The following is a 15,941-nucleotide window of genomic DNA, read 5'->3' on the forward strand; positions in this document are numbered from 1 at the left end:
GAGTACACAGCTCTGCTAACCCTTACCCTTAGACAAAGCTGGCCCTCCAGCTGTTTTGGGACTACAACTCCCGTCATCCCTAGCTAACATGACCAGTGGTCGGGGAAGATGGGAACTGTAGTCCCAAAACAGCTGGAGGGCCAGGTTTGGCCATGCCTGCCCTTAGACCATTCTGCTGCCTCCAGGTAAGCAGTTATTTACTGCAGTGCTGCTTTTTCCCAATTAGCCTAAAATGTTTCATGAGTTTCCCTAAGAACAACTCAAAAGTAGCATGTAAGAGCTTTTAGACTAGGGTTTTAAGAAGCTAAAAGTTTACTTAAAATATATAAAAAGAAGCTAGTTCTTAGGAAGAAGGTTTAAACCCAAGAAAAGTTATATGCACACAAAGGAATCTCCCTAACTTTGAGCAAAAGAACAAAATCCATCCATTTTCTCTATCTAGACACAGTAAGCTTAGTAAGGATTGCCATTCATAAACTTAGTACCAAAGCAAGACACTGGCAGATGTAGTCTGTGACTCATATGCCCCACAATCAAGGTTCAATCAGGTTCTTGGGTATTAATTCCCAACTGCATACAGACTGTGCATGACACATGTATCTTCAGTGGGTTTTCCAGCTCCCACTTTGAACCCAGACAAGTCGGTGTGGCAAGCCACCCCATAACCCTCAAACCTATACCCCAGGTTTCTATTTTTATGACATAGTACAGTCTAATAAGGTGAAGTCCATCCTCTTCACACAAACTAAAAAGACAAGACATGCAAGGGAAGGGAAGTAACAGGAAAAGACAGAGAAGGGCGAGCAGTTTTTCAAGTTCAGAACGAAGTTGTAATTTAGAAGCAGGTGTTTTTATCTAATGGGGTTAGGTTGATTTTCCTTTCATGGTGTTCTTGATGGCTCTTGTCCACCCTATTACATTTTGTAGCATTTCAACTTAAGATCTCATAGTCTTTTCCTTATTTCAGCATTTGTAGGCCTGTCACTGACCCCTTCTTCGGATACCCTACAGTTACTCCCAGCAGCTGTGTCCCATTATATCATCTACCTAGAAGGGTGGGGTGGTAGCAGAGGCCTCTTTTTAAGGCCCCCTCTACCTCCTTGCTGGCTGATAAAAAAGCAGCATTGGAGTCAAGAGACTGTAGCCCTTCAAGCCTTTGCCCTCCTCTTTCTCTCCCCAGAAAACCACTCTCCTTCCTCTGTTGAGCTCCATGAGCTCTTCTTTAAGAGCAACAGCTGCTCCAGGCCCTGCCATTCTCTAGGCTGGGCCTGCTGAGTGGCAGCAGCTCTGGCTCCTGTAGAAGGTGCATTGGTGTCTCTTTAACGGGGCAGCCTTTGTAACGGGGCAGATATTCAGTGCATGTCTGCATAGCCAATCACTAATGTTAACTATCAACACACACACACAAATTTCTGAGAATTGTATTTCATATGAGTGCTAAGAATTTTGTTAGAGATCTCTTCCCATTCAACAACAATTCAGAGTTCCCATGGAAGAAGGAAAAATTAAATTAGTATGTCTCCAGTACTGCTGTACCTAAAATACATCTTTTGAAATTACTAGGTATGTAATCATCAAAGAATGTTGTAGAACATATAAAGGAATATTTTTAGGGACACCACTTGACTGATACTAGTCGCTGACATTGGCCACTGGATGTCATGATTGCACTGCAAAAGTATTATCAGAGGAAAAACATGTATCTGGAGTTTAAAAAAAATTCTTAAAAAGAACACACATGTAAATTGTTAACACTTTTATCTTCAGGAATATGTTTCCTTTATTTGGATTCTGTACTGGAATTTTGTTGCTTTTCAGGCCAGCAAAATGAGTCAGCAGCTAAACCTGTTCACAGAATCCAATTTTTAACTCTGCTTAAAACTTTAGAGAAGCTCCAAGCACTAGCATCGTTGTGAGCAACAGCAGTGTCACACCTAGGATCACAAAATGATAGAATTGTAGAGTTGGAAGAGTCTAACCCCCTGCAACGCAGGAATCTCAATTAGATCATACAAGACAGATCATAAGACAGACCTCTGGTTAAATATCTCCAAGGAAGGAGAGTCCACTGCAGATGTAGCTGTCGAACAGCTCTTCCTGTCACAAAGTTCTTCCTAATGTTTACCGTATTTTTGCCCTATAGGACGCACTTTTTCCCCTCCAAAAATGAAGGGGAAATGTGTGTGCGTCCTATGGGGCGAATGCAGGCTTTCGCTGAAGCTTGGAGAGCGAGAGGGGTTGGTGCGCACCGACCCCTCTCGCTCTCCAGGCTTCAGGAACACATCCGCAGCCTAGGCAGCCCTGCGGGAGGTCCCACAGGGCTGTCTAGGCTGCGGATAGCAGCCTGCTTCCAGGAGCGTTGGGCAGGCAGCACTGCGGGAGTTCCCGCAGGGCTCCCCACGCTGCAGATAGCAGCCTGCCGCCCAGCGCGAGGGTCACCCTGAAGCAGAGCACCCCGCCCTCCGGGCAGACATCCGCAGCGTGTTGGAGCCCTGCAGGAGTTCCCCGCAGGGCTCCCCACGCTGTGGACAGCAGCCTGCTGCCCCGCGCGCCCCGCGTGCCAGACAGACATCGGCCAGCCCCACAAGCTCGGGGGACAGCAAGGAGGCGCAGTGCCGCCATCCCGCTGTTCCTCGACCTGGTTCGGTTTCCCCGACCTGGTTTTGGGGGGAAATAAAGGGGTGGGAAATTCCCTTTATTTCCCCCCAAAAAACTAGGTGCGTCCTATGGGACGGAGCGTCCTATGGGACGAAAAATACGGTAGTTTGAATCTCATTTCTTGTAACTTGAATCCATTGGTTTGGATCCTGGCTTCCAGAGCAGGAGAAAACAAGCTTGCTCCTTCATCCATGTGACAGCCCTTTAGATATTTGAAGATGGCTATCATATCTCCTCTCAGACCCCTCTTTTCCTTGGCTAAACATACCCAAAACAAAATAAAAAAATTCCTTCCAGTAGCACCTTAAAGACCAACTAAATTAGTTCTTGGTATGAGCTTTCGTGTGCATGCACACTTCTTCAGATACACTGAAACAGAAGTCACCAGATCCTTCTATATACTCAGAAGGGTGGTGGGAATGGGTGATTGGCAGATAGCTGTGATGCGCCTGTTGACGACTCTTAACGACTGCAATAACTAAACATACCCAGTTTGCTCAACTGTTCCTCATAAGGCTTGGTTTCCAGACCCTGGATCATCTGGGTCGCCCTCCTCTGCACACATTCCAGCTTGTCATTATCCTTCTTAAATTGTGCCCAGAACTAGACACAGTGTTCCAGGTATGGTTTGAAACTGCTGGAAAGATCAAGGCTTTTACTTCCCTTGATGTGGACACTCGACATTTGTTGATGAAGCCTAGAATAGCTTTAGCTTATTTTGCTGCTGCATCACATTCGTGGTCTACTAAGACCCCTAAATCCTTTATTAGTGTACTACTGGCAAGCCAGGTGTCCCCCATCTTATATTTGTGTGCTGGTTCTTCCTGCCTAAGTGTAGAACCTTACATTTGTCCCTATTGAAATTCATTTTGTTAGTTTGGGCTCAGTTCTCCAAAGCTGCTTTAATTTGGTATTTATATTGGCTTGCTACAATGGTCTTTCACAACAATGGCTCATCATTTTCAATAAATTTTCTGTTCTTATAGGAATGAAATTAACTATATCACAAATTGTTTAGTCACGATCTGTGGTGGCAGCTCCATAGAAGTACAATGTACAATTTTGGAATATCTGCGTATGGTTGAGACTGTTTCCTTAGTAATGCTGTTAGAAATCATTTAAAGAGTTCTCATCATTTTGTCATCACTTCTTTTTTGTTAACTCCTCTTGCAGGTAAAGTATGCATTGAACCACTTTAATCGGAAGTTGTCCTTGGAGCCTAAAGTGTCGGTGAATGCTAGAATTGTAGTAGTTGGGGCATCAAATGTTGGAATCTCCTTCCTAGAAACATTGACTTTTTGGTAAGTATTTAATGTGTGTAGCTTCTTATAATTAGGGAAATCCTGTATGCTTTAATATTTCTCTGTTTTTTTTCTACATTTGAGTTTCTTCAGCTTTTCTAACTTACTTATGCTACTGTGACCCAAAGCTCTGTGTGCACATTGAGTCTTTTCCCCTTCCACCTTCACTCCCATGTTGGGGATGTCTCAGGCTGCCTCTAATGTGTATACAACAAATAAGATTGCTGTAGGTACCTAGGTTTTTTCCTGCAGCAAGCACTTACAGGGTAGGCAACATACCCCTTATAGCAAAACATTAGAAATGGGAATATTCACTTAATCCCACTCATTGCTTGCAGGGGGCTTCCTTCCTTCTTCCTTTGCAGAATTTATGCCCTGGGAATGCAGAGGTGAGGAGAAGAGTAAGTTTCCAGCTAGAGAATGAGGGATGTATGATGACTGTAACAGTTCACTCCCAGCCAGAATACCAACATGGAACAGATCTGCTTAGTGCATATTGGCATTCTCAAATTAACCTTCCTACCTTTCCCCTCTACTTCCCTTCCCTTTCATGCATAATCTTTTAAACTGGTTGCTTAAGGAAAGGTCCTGGGTCTTATTTTGACTTGCACAAAGCAAATACTGTAGGTGATTTAGAAATAAATGTGCATGTCTGTTTACGTGCAGAGGGGAGGCTCAGCCATGCTGGGTATTGTAGACATGTCTGTGTGGTTATTTTAAGAAGCACATACATCTTCCCCTCCAGATGGGTGGGGCATTAATAATAATAATAATTTTAAAAAATGTTTGTGATGGGAAAGCAGTGTAACAGCAGTGTACCCATGGCAAGCAAGTTTGCCTCATAAAGTGTGGACAGTTATGCATGGGGGTTCAGATGTAAAGTGAGTCTCTTGTTCTAAGGGTACCTCACAATGTGTTTATTTTAAAGTATTTTAGCCAACATTTCTAGTTTTTGCACTCAAGGTGGTCTACAGCATAAGAGCTTAAGGCTGAATCCTATGTATGCTTGCTTGAACTCAGTATAATTTACTTTTGATTAAACCCAAATAACATTGCAAAACAAATAATTAAAACAATACTTGAAACCATTGTTGTTCATGCTCTCATAACTTCCAAATGAGATTACAGTGGTACCTCGGGTTAAGTACTTAATTCGTTCCGGAGGTCCGTTCTTAACCTGAAACTGTTCTTAACCTGAAGCACCACTTTAGCTAATGGGGCCTCCTGCTGCATCCGCGCGATTTCTGTACTCATCCTGAAGCAAAGTTCTTAACCCAAGGTAATATTTCTGGGTTAGCGGAGTCTGTAACCTGAAGCATATGTAACCTGAAGCGTATGTAACCCGAGGTACCAATGTACTGCAATGAGTCTGCCTTTGATGACTTTGTCCAAAAACGGTCATACAGATGGGTCATACAGAATACATCTCACCAGTTCTTAATTAAACTACTGCCTATCATTTCCAAGCACAATTCAAACTTTTGTTGCTTAGCTTTGAAACCTACACAGTTTGGGAACTAGGGTATTTGAAGGAATGCCTACAGCTACTGAAAATAAAACTGTAGGAGCCTTCAGCAAAAGTACCTCTGTGTTTTTCCTTTTTGTATACATAATTTTAGGTGAGCTTTTCATTCAGACAATTTCCCGTAGTTTGGCCTGCAAACATGCCAAATATGCACTCTTTAAGTCCTTCCAGAACCAAGCCACCATTATTTCTACTACCACTAGCATATATCCTACAACAAACACGTATATGTTCCTCTACAAACGCATTTAATAATATTTAATAATGCTAATTGTGGAGTTTTCATGGTGGCTTCACCTATTATTTTGTTTATTTTTTGAAATATGGTGTCTCCGAATTTTGTAAATAAAATCAAACCTCTAAAAATAAACAAATAAAAAATACCACAGCAACAAAGAAGTATCATGCCATTTAAACAGGCCTGGAAAAATGAAATCAATTTTCCTTCTTTAGTCCTTTTGTGGGACAAACTAAATGTGACAAAGGCAGTAATTGCAGACCTACTCACAGTGACACACACCAGAGCAAGACCTGAGCCAAGAAGGTGAACAAACTGGACAGGACAATGTTCTGGGATTTTAGGAAGACTTCCGGGTTGGCGCCTCCGACAATGGCGGAATTCCTCTGATCGGGAGGAATTTGCTCCGTGGAAATCAGGGTCTGGGAGACCCACTAAAAATCACAGGCGGGAGAAGCCTGTGAACGTGGGATTCGGCTGGCACCTTTTGCGCCTCCCCTACTCGCGGGGAGACCCGGTTTCGGGGATCCGGAGCAACGTGGGGTGAGAGGCGCGGTGCTTCGAATTGACTGCTTCTTTCATGGAGTGAAGCCGCACTGCTCTTGCCGGACAGCGCTGACTTTTTCCTGTGGACAATTTGATCCTAAACAACTACCCGTGAGTAGAACAGAAAATTGGATTTTTAAACATCTTAATTTGGCACCGAAACGGGGAGGTTTCAAACAGGAAGTCCGCCTTCCCCTTTTGTAAATAGATTGAAGCAAAGAGCTTGCAAGTGAAAGTCTTGGAAAGTCCTCTGTAAAGGATTAAACTTCCATCGGCTAAAATCATTAAACCCCCCTTGGAAGCAGGAGAAGGGGGGGGGATTTGGGATCGTGTAAGCCTGCAGGAGAGAGTGAAGAAAGTTAAATTACCACCGCTCTGAACCTGGAAACGGGCTGCTAGTAAGACTGACGTTTTGGGAAAGTACATTGACTGTGAATCAAACATATCTTGACAGCTAGTTAAATAAGAGAAATACATTGTTTCCATTGTCTCCTTCTGCGTTTAAAAAGGAATAAAAGTAACTGAAAATTGAAACTAATTTTATTGCTTGAACTGTGCTTAAAAGGATTGATACAAATAGAAATTGTTTCCCTCTAGAGGGAGCCTTTGAAACTGTTACAAGAGTTGAGCTGGTGGAACCTCCAGCTGCAAGATAAAAAACCGTGAGAACCAGGGATTGACCTTGGATAGGTTAAGAATGTCGACAGAAGAAGCCTTAGTGATTGCATTATGTAAGATAAGTGATTCTTTGGAACAGCTCCACAAGAAGACGGATCTGAGGACTATCAAAATTGATAACTTGGGACAAAAAGTGACTAATTTGGGACAAAAAGTGAACATCTATACAGAAACCGTTCAGGAATCGATACAGGAATCTACTTTGACATGGCAAACTGTGGAGAAGGCGAGGGAGAAAGTTGTTGTTCTTAAACCTAAAGTAATACAAGTGGAGAGGGAGAGAGCCCCAGCCTTACAGAGGCAATTTGATGACTATAAGTTGTTGCCTTCTATGATTGAATTCAGAGAAGGTCAGATTTTGAGGATTGGAGCCCTGCTTGGACTGGAGAAGGAAAGTTGGCTAGATCACCTCATGCAGGGATTTACTGACCTTTGGGACCTGGACCTGGGTCAGGAGGAGATTGGAGTTGTGGGGACTTTCAGATTTGGAGGGATTTTGAAACACGTCCTGAAATATCTTTTGGATTTTAGTTTTAATTACGGAGATTTGGCTGACCTGTCGAGAAGGAATAAAAACATTGCTAGGTCGGAGCTTCCCCGAGATCTACTCTTCAGCATCAAAGGAAGGAAATTAAGAACAAGGTCAGCAGAAGACAAAGTAAAGTGCATGTATAAATATGAAGAAGACATGCAGAAGGGACTTGGAAAAGAGTTAAGAGCCTCGGACAGAAGATCACCAGGTTGATGGACTATATGGAATTGACAGAAATGACTGGCAGAATCCGAGACCAGGGAGAAGAGACGGTGGAAGAAGATTGGAAAAAGTTTAAAGTTTATTTATAGAAATACTGTAAAATTAATGAGTGTCAGAAAAATGTTGGAATGAAATTATATGGCTTTAGTAGAAATGTTATAAGGAGTTAAGCATAAATAAGTATTATAGTATTAATGGAAAATAAGGTTAAAATAAGTTAAGATAATTATATGACAGAAAATATAGAAAGATGTGACGAAAAATACATTATAATATAAAGCAAAACATCATAAAAGCAAGCAAGTGGGATCCTCCTTAATGAGGGTTCTGGTTGCGCACGGGCTCCTAAGCCACCCCCACTGGGAGAGTTGTTGCCAGGCGTGGCCCAAGCCTTAACCGTTGGGCCCCGGGATCGCGCCAGTCTGTTTGGGCCAATCGGGGCAGTTGGCGCGATTCCTGGGCCTATAAAAGCGGCAGCGCGGCGTAACTGAGGGAACTTGCATCGCGCTGCCGAACACCCGCCCTCCCTCCCTAATTTTAGGTGCTGCTGCTTTGGCCTTGCTTTGGATTGGGTCGCCTGCTTTGGAGCAGGGGCTGGGTAGGAATTTTTCCATTTGGCAGATTGGATGTGGCCACTTGGTTTCCGCCTACCCCCTTAGCAAGCGTCACAACTTCGTAAGGTTTGGCGGTTAGGCATTGGCTTATTGAAGAGTGTGGGAGGGGAGGTGCAGCCATCACCTGCCCCTCCATGAATAAGGGTATTCCGGTAAAGGAATCTGGGGGTCCTGGATCTCGTCCGAAGTCCGCTTGAGGGGCTAGGGCCATGCCAGGACCACAGGCACCCCGGGGTGAGCTTTGTTGGTCTTCATCGATGTTGCTCCCTCGTTTGGTGTTTAGACTTCCAGACATAGAGGCAGGAGTCAGTTATAGTCTGTTGCCAATGCCTAAGCCAACACCGCTCACTTTGCTGTAATCAATAAAGTTGTGGCCTAAATTTTGCCCAATAACTTAAACTAAAATTATGTGTCAGTGTGAAGTTATTTTCAGGGGAAGGGCTTGGGGGCCTCAGAACACAAGCAAAACTAAGCAGTTAAAGCAGGAGCAGAATATACACTAAAATCAAGATTCTAAATTGGTTTGCTTAACTAAAATCATTTTTACCCCTACCCCACAAGCAGGTGGTATCTCACTAGGTGTAATTCCACATCCTGGATGTCGTAACCAATAAGGGTGTCCACTTGGGTGTCTCTTGGGTGTCCACTAGCCACATGAAAGAGAGCCTCTGAAATGGAACAAAGTTTTCAGATACAATCACATTGCAGGGTGGGAATCTGATATATTCTGGATATTTTAAGATGCACTAATAAAATATGCCTTGTTATAACCACATCTTTATCCTGAGCAGTCACTTTTATAAATCCACACAATGCTGCAGTTTTATAATTCATAACTGAATTTATGTACACTCCTAGGACCTGGATATTAAGTCCACTCAGCCTTTCTTGATTTTCTTGCAGGAGAGACACATGCTAAAAATAGAATCAATTTTAAACCTAATCTTTAAAAAGGAAGCCATTTCCTCTTCATTATTCTTACTGCCTAATTATTTCGCATAAGCAGTTAGCACAGGAGCAGACAAATATAATTCATTTTCAGGCATACTAGTTACTGTGATTGGGGCTTTGAAAAGATTTAAAACATAAATGTTTTTAAAAATGCTGGAAAGATATAACCCCCCCTTTTTTTTTTACTTTTGTTAAGGTGCTAACATTAGTCACTGCTGTTTTTGTAGCAGAAAACTGCAAACTAGAGTAGCATCTCAGCTTATTACCTGAGCATGGAAATAGGCTAAGGAGCATTCCTTTAAAATGTGTATGTCCCACTGAGATAGAAAATACCTCCTGCATTTTTCACTGGTGCTTCTTTATTTTCAGTAGAGTGGCATAAAGAGGTTTTAGTAGCAAGGTGTTGCCTTAATGGATCTCATAGACATTGTTTTCATTGCCCTTTCATGCTTCTCCAGTTATGGAAGTGGGGCTACGAGGGGCCTTATACATCACAAGCCATGTTCCATTACTGATACAGCTTCTGCATTTCTGAAGAACCAGGGATCACAATTTCAAGGGTGCACTGTAATGTCAGTTGTGAATGCCACATTAATATTTTAATTGCCAGCTTTCCCAATAACCATGGAACTGGTGATAGGGGAAAAGTTGTATATCTCAAAATAAATATCTATATTGCAGGGAAAGATGGTCACTTAAATGTGCACGTACCATTCACAGTGGATAGCACTTCCCTTGCTAATATATAGATACATTTCGTGAAAGCACTGATTTTCTGTTTAGAATAAATTCTTATTTCCTTTTCCTTCCTTTGGGGCTGTTTAGCTGTCTAAAAATAGCTTAGAAATTGCATGCTTCTAAAACCTAACTTGTGACAGAATAGCTACAAGTCCTGTTATCTTGTAGCCCAATATTACACAATATCCTGCACAGCTGTCTTGTTTGGCAATAGGTAGCATAATGCTTGCTGTTTAATTAGGCTTTTTATCTTACATTTGTCTGAGAATGTCAGGAGTCTTTCATGTCGCCTGCTGCTAATTAGTTGACTAATTAAATAGTTAGTGCTTACTTGCTGATCACCGGGCTAACATGTAATGAATGTTTTAGTAATTGTTATTGTTTTATGCTATCTGCCTTTTGCCACATGAATTGGCTGGAATATGTGCCCCCTTTCCCCACTGTTTTCCCCTTCGTACTGAGGGTAAATTATTCCAAAGCAAAACAATACAATGGTTTGTCATGTGCTCAGTATTACTGGAGTAGCTTCATTCAGATATTGTCTCTTTGCATGGGACAGAGATAAATAGGGCATGTTCTATCTTGCCTTGTTGTGAAATCACATTTACAGTGGATGTTGTCCATGACAAATGTGCCACAAACCCAGTAGAGAAAGTGCCTTAAATTTGCAACAATCAATTTAACATATGTAGTTATACAGTACATCCAAACATATTTTTTGGGAATTATCTTTAAATATATTCTTTTGCTAGCATAAATTGAATACTTCTAACCTGGGTTTTATTTTCTCTATGCACAGATCTCCACCATGTCTTTCCCTTCATTTCAGTAGAGGGAACAGTTCCTCATATCCATCCCTCAACAGGTATAGAGCAGCCCCACCACTGAAGTAGATGAGGAGACAATTTGCTCAGCATGTGAATCAAATGTGAATCAAAGCACACACAGACATTTGAGTTGGAGACAATATTCAGCTCTGTGTGTTTGTGTGAATGGCAGTGTGCAGAGGCTTCCATACATGAGACAAGACCTAGATGTTCACAGATTCAAAGTGCACATGATACCTGTATTCAGGCCCAAATAATTGTACATGTGTAAAAATGCTCCATATACCATGCCAAATAGGCCACTTTGCACCAGACTGTGGTATGGCAACGGGGGACAAAAACAGCATTGAGATTTACATATTATTATCTGACATTCCCCACTAATTTATTTTTCTATCCTGCTTTTCTTCTGCGGACCTCACATCAACATACATAGGATGGCTCTGCAGCCACTGACCAGGACCAGATTTACTCAGTTTGAGCAAGATGATTGCATTATCTGCCTTCAAACCATGTGCTAGAATATTTGCCTTCTAATGGTTAAGATTTACAAGTTAGTGTAATGCTCACAGTGTGTCTGATATTTACTGAAAAACATTTTTTGAATATTGCTGGGAAAAGGTGTGTTTTGGTTCATTTAAAAAAAAAGTAACTACCCCATCCATTGGAATCATTAAAAGTACTGATGATCTGACTGATTTGCCATTAATGAAAAACATAGAAAACAGCAATCTTTTACAGTTTCTTGTATTTCCAATAAATTGGCAACATGATCCTTTTTATTTTAAAGCCAAGGATGTTGAGTCCTTCTTTTCTAGCTGCCCTCTAAAACCAGGCAATGAAACCCAATACCTTTTACTTATTTCCCTAGATACTCTAATCCCTACTGCTTTACAAGTATCTTTGAGCTGTTCTTCCCATTTTGTAGTCACAGCAACATGAATCTCTGCTGGAATTATTTGCTTCAATGATGCAGGTGCACTTGTTTAATGCTTCATTGGGTTGAGCTCTTAACTTGAAGCTTTGTTTTTTAACCAAAGGGTGCCCAGTGCTTGTACAACACATGGCATTCAGCATTCAGCATTCTTAACCTACCTTAAAAGTAGAAGCAATTCTTCTTAGAGATATTTCATAATTTCCCTTATTTTTTCCAGTGACCAGAAATTTGTTTTTGTTTTATTTGCTTTCAGATGGATAGCAAGGAATATAAACCTAGGATATATGAATCACTATTGTGTCTGTAATGAATTGAGTCCTTAATCAAAATTATTGCATAGATGTAATAGATTGCAGTAATTCCCAATTATGTGCTGTGAAGAACTGTTACTGTGCAACAAGCAAAAAACCCCCCAATTATTGGCATGCACATATTTCTGAGCAAATATGCACAATCTTGTATTGTAAGAGTTTTTGTGATTCAAAATGTTCACCAAAAGAGGAGGCTGTCCCCTAGATCTACATGTTTCACTACCCTGACCTTGCTTCTTCCAATCAGCCTCTTCTTGAGGCAGTTAATTCTGCCCATTTTTAGATTGTGTGTGATTGAATGATTTCAATCATAGGAGCCAACTTATAGGGGCTGTGGGGGCTTCAGCTCCCACAATAAAATATTTGAGGGGGCTGGGCCCCCACAAAGTGGATGGGCATTCCCATTCAAAGCATGTGTGTGCACTTCATCATGTGATTGATTATGCAGGGTGGGGCTTACCTGGACCTCCACAATATTTTATTCATGTTGGCACCCCTGATTTCAATCCTTGTGTTTCCAATATTTTGGAAGTGGACCGTCTGACTGGGTTGCCCCAGCCACTCTGGGCAGCTCCCAGCAGAAAATAGTAAAAGCATTCACAGAGTGGGTGCAACTACTGAAAAGGCCCTCTGCCTGGTTCCCTGTAACCTCACCTCTTGCAATGAGGGAACTGTCAGAAGGCCCTTGGAGCTGGATCTCAGTCTCCGGGCTGAACGATGGGGGTGGAGACACTCCTTCAGGTATACAGACCCGAAACCATTTAGGACTTTAAAGCTCAGCACCAACACTTTGAATTGTGCTCAGAAACATACTGGGAGCCAGTGCACTTCTTTTAGGATCAGTGTAACAAGGAACTCTGGCTAGTTAGATAAAGGGGGTGCTCCAAATATCTTCTCCATGGTTATGCCAGAGAAGTAGAGGGAAGTGGAAAATACATATTCCAAGTCCTTTTCACCTAATGATAAACTATAACTTAACCATAGTTTAGCACTGTATCCAAATCAGCCCTGCGAAATATGGGAAGAGAGTAGCTGGTAGAGATTGGGTTGTCTTAATACTCTTCAGTGAAGGTCTCACCCTATCCATAAACTGCATTTCAACATTAGGACCAAGAATACACTGAGCAGTTGGTTCTGCAAATATATGGAAATTATGGTAACAATGTGTGGTTGTTTTTAAGCATCAAAATAGTTTGTGAAAGCCAACTAGATTACTAATGACCACACTGGCAAAGCATATACCTTTAGCTTTTGCATGATTGCATATGAAATGCTGAACAACCAAGAAGAACTCGTAAGTTGGTGGAGAAGTCAATTGCTTACAAGTACTAAACACAAACATAAGCTAAGTCTCAGCAGTGGTGCCTCCACAAATCTGATTTGGTGTTCCCCCCTTTCCCCCCTCATTTAGTCCACATCTGAAATTTAACAACCTAACCTTGATTTCAACTCATGGACTTCCTGGGAAAGAAGAGTCAAATTGTCTACATAACCGGTTTTTATCTAACAGGTTTGTTTAAATCATTTTCAGTAATGTTGGACAGACTGAAATGTAAGCATTCTTTTCAAATTGTGAAATATATATCTGTTATGTGGCTGGTTTGTGTAATGAATGACAGGGACAGTTGCCATGTTTGGCTTTCCTACTTTCCTGTGATCCCTGTCATCTATCCCTACCTGATCACTCCCCAATTTGCCTTTTTAAAATGTTGGGGATGCCTTTTACAATGTTGTTAGTGTAAAAGTCTGAATGAACTTCTATTCTTCAGGTTTCAGCCTATAACCCCAATGTTCCTAAAATTTAAAACTCACAGACTGGAGGGGAGATGGATGCATCTTTCTAGCTTAGGAACACATGCATGTAACTGTTTACACTTGATCATTAAGACATCAAGTGTAGCTCACCATTTCACCTGCTGCAGCTGGTAACCTTAATTTTGAACTGTTGATAGCCTATTATATCAGAACTTGTGGGAAGATTGGAAATTTATAACCAAAAGGAATAATACCTTCTGCTTTTACATCAATTCAGGACAAGTCTTGCTGAGTAAATGACTCCATAAAGTAGTCTTCAGCAATGAGTAAGGGGACAGCTGGTGATCCAGATTTCTGACCCCTGTTCTAGAGGGAGTTCTACAAAAACCAGCAATTCAAGTATTGCCTTCTTTGTGTACATTCATGATACTGATGGTAGATTGTAATATTTCAGTAACATCTCTATAAGCTTTAAAAATAAATGTGGAAGAAGAAATAATTACTGTTCTTAGAATCAGCTTTCAAACTTGGGGCAGGATCTCCTCACCCAGGCAACTGGGCAGACTGCAGCTTGTGACTCCCAGTGGCAGAAGAGCCTGGTGAAGGGGGGTGGAGATGATGGAAATCCCATCTCCAGATTTAAGCCTAGCTGTCTGGGTGAAAGATGCTCCACAGTTACCAAAACATCTGGTGCTACATGACCTTGGTTGAGGATATAATGGGAAATACTCTGTTTCAAAAGTTTTTAACATGGGGGCATTCCAACCAAACATGAATAAATTAACCAGGTTTTCCACAACCTTCAAACATAAAGAGGAAAGAGAGGGGTTAATTTTTGCCTGTCTAACTGCATCCAGTACCAGCAGAGAATGACCTTGAGTGAGACCTCCTGTAAGAGAGCAGAGATTTTTTTAGGGGGGGAGTGGTCCAGTTACCCTCCCATTTGTGATTTTCAGTTGGGTGGCCTATTTCTGATTCCCACACCATGTGGAGGCCTCTGGCATCTCTCACAGGTCAGCAATGACTCACAAGGTGTCAGTGAAGTTAACTCTTTATCCAAAGAAACAAAACAGCTCAGGCCTAGTGAGCACAGCAACCCTTCCCAGTAGGTCTTGCCCCAGTGAAGCAGTTGCTCCCGCCACCTGCCCTGACACATGACCATTATTTCTATGAATAACTTTGCATCTCCATTCACGAGAGCTATCAGCCTATATGATTTGGCTTTCATAGGATCTCCCTGGTTTCAGAAGTAGTATCAGTTTTGAAAAACACCATGTTTGTGGTGCTTCCACCACCTCTAGGATTGAATTGACTTGTCGGACATAGACACAATAATGGCCATTCAAAGGGGACACTACATTGGTGGGAAGAAGCTTTTTAAAAAAGCATTTCACAGTGAGCTTGCCCCATTGACTGACTAAATTGTACATTCTTTTTAAAGGTCCAAAGATTTAGTTAAACATGCTTTAGTCACTGCATTGATAAGAGGTCCAGGGTCAAAGTTCCCATTCTTCTGCCCCAGTGTGGTTGGGCTGATATCCTAGAATATTTCATTGAGATTATATATATATATATATATATATATATATTAGTTTTTGGTTTTTCAAAGATTTACAGACATACAAATTACAAAAACACAAATCACATATATTTCTAATACACATATATTTGTCTTCCCTCCTCCTCCCCTTTTGTGGTTTCTTTTTAGCTTTAATTTTTACACTGCATTATCTACATTACTCCATCTCTAAGTTATTCTTTAGTTTCTCTTAAAAATATGTTTAGCTGCTTGTTTTACATTTACCCTGCTAATGAACTTATTTGCATATATGAATTTTCCAATTATTCCACAATTTCCCCCCAATCTTTAATATTTTCTTCTTCTTCTTGGTTTCTTATTACACCTGTTACAATGGTGGCTTTGTTGTATTTTAGGTTTCTTATTACACCTGTTACAATGGTGGCTTTGTTGTATTTTAGGTTTCTAACATTCCATAGCACTCTGCAAATTGAATCTTTGAGCCCATAGTGTTCAAAGAGAATTACCACATCTCTTGGAACTTCATCAGTTCTGCTTCTGCCTCTTGGAACCCAATGGGATCTTTCCA

The 15,941-nt window shown here is 41.4% G+C and overlaps 1 protein-coding gene across 6 annotated transcripts in view; it reads left to right on the forward strand.

Annotated features, from left to right (window-relative positions):
- The window catches only part of CFAP61 (cilia and flagella associated protein 61), a 127,977-nt gene that overhangs the window by 67,473 nt on the left and 44,563 nt on the right, over positions 1 to 15,941 (forward strand). For 5 of the 6 annotated variants that reach the window (XM_081872598.1, XM_081872601.1, XM_081872603.1 and 2 more), the window contains 2 exons: positions 3,832 to 3,959; positions 13,490 to 13,588. In XM_081872598.1, coding sequence (XP_081728724.1) covers positions 3,832 to 3,959; positions 13,490 to 13,588 — 227 coding nt within the window. The remainder of the gene's footprint in view (positions 1 to 3,831; positions 3,960 to 13,489; positions 13,589 to 15,941) is intronic. The other variant, XM_081872602.1, reaches the window with a different exon arrangement.

Source organism: Podarcis erhardii (assembly GCF_964252035.2).
Source record: "Podarcis erhardii genome assembly, chromosome: 8".
Taxonomy (NCBI): Eukaryota; Metazoa; Chordata; class Lepidosauria; order Squamata; family Lacertidae; genus Podarcis; species Podarcis erhardii.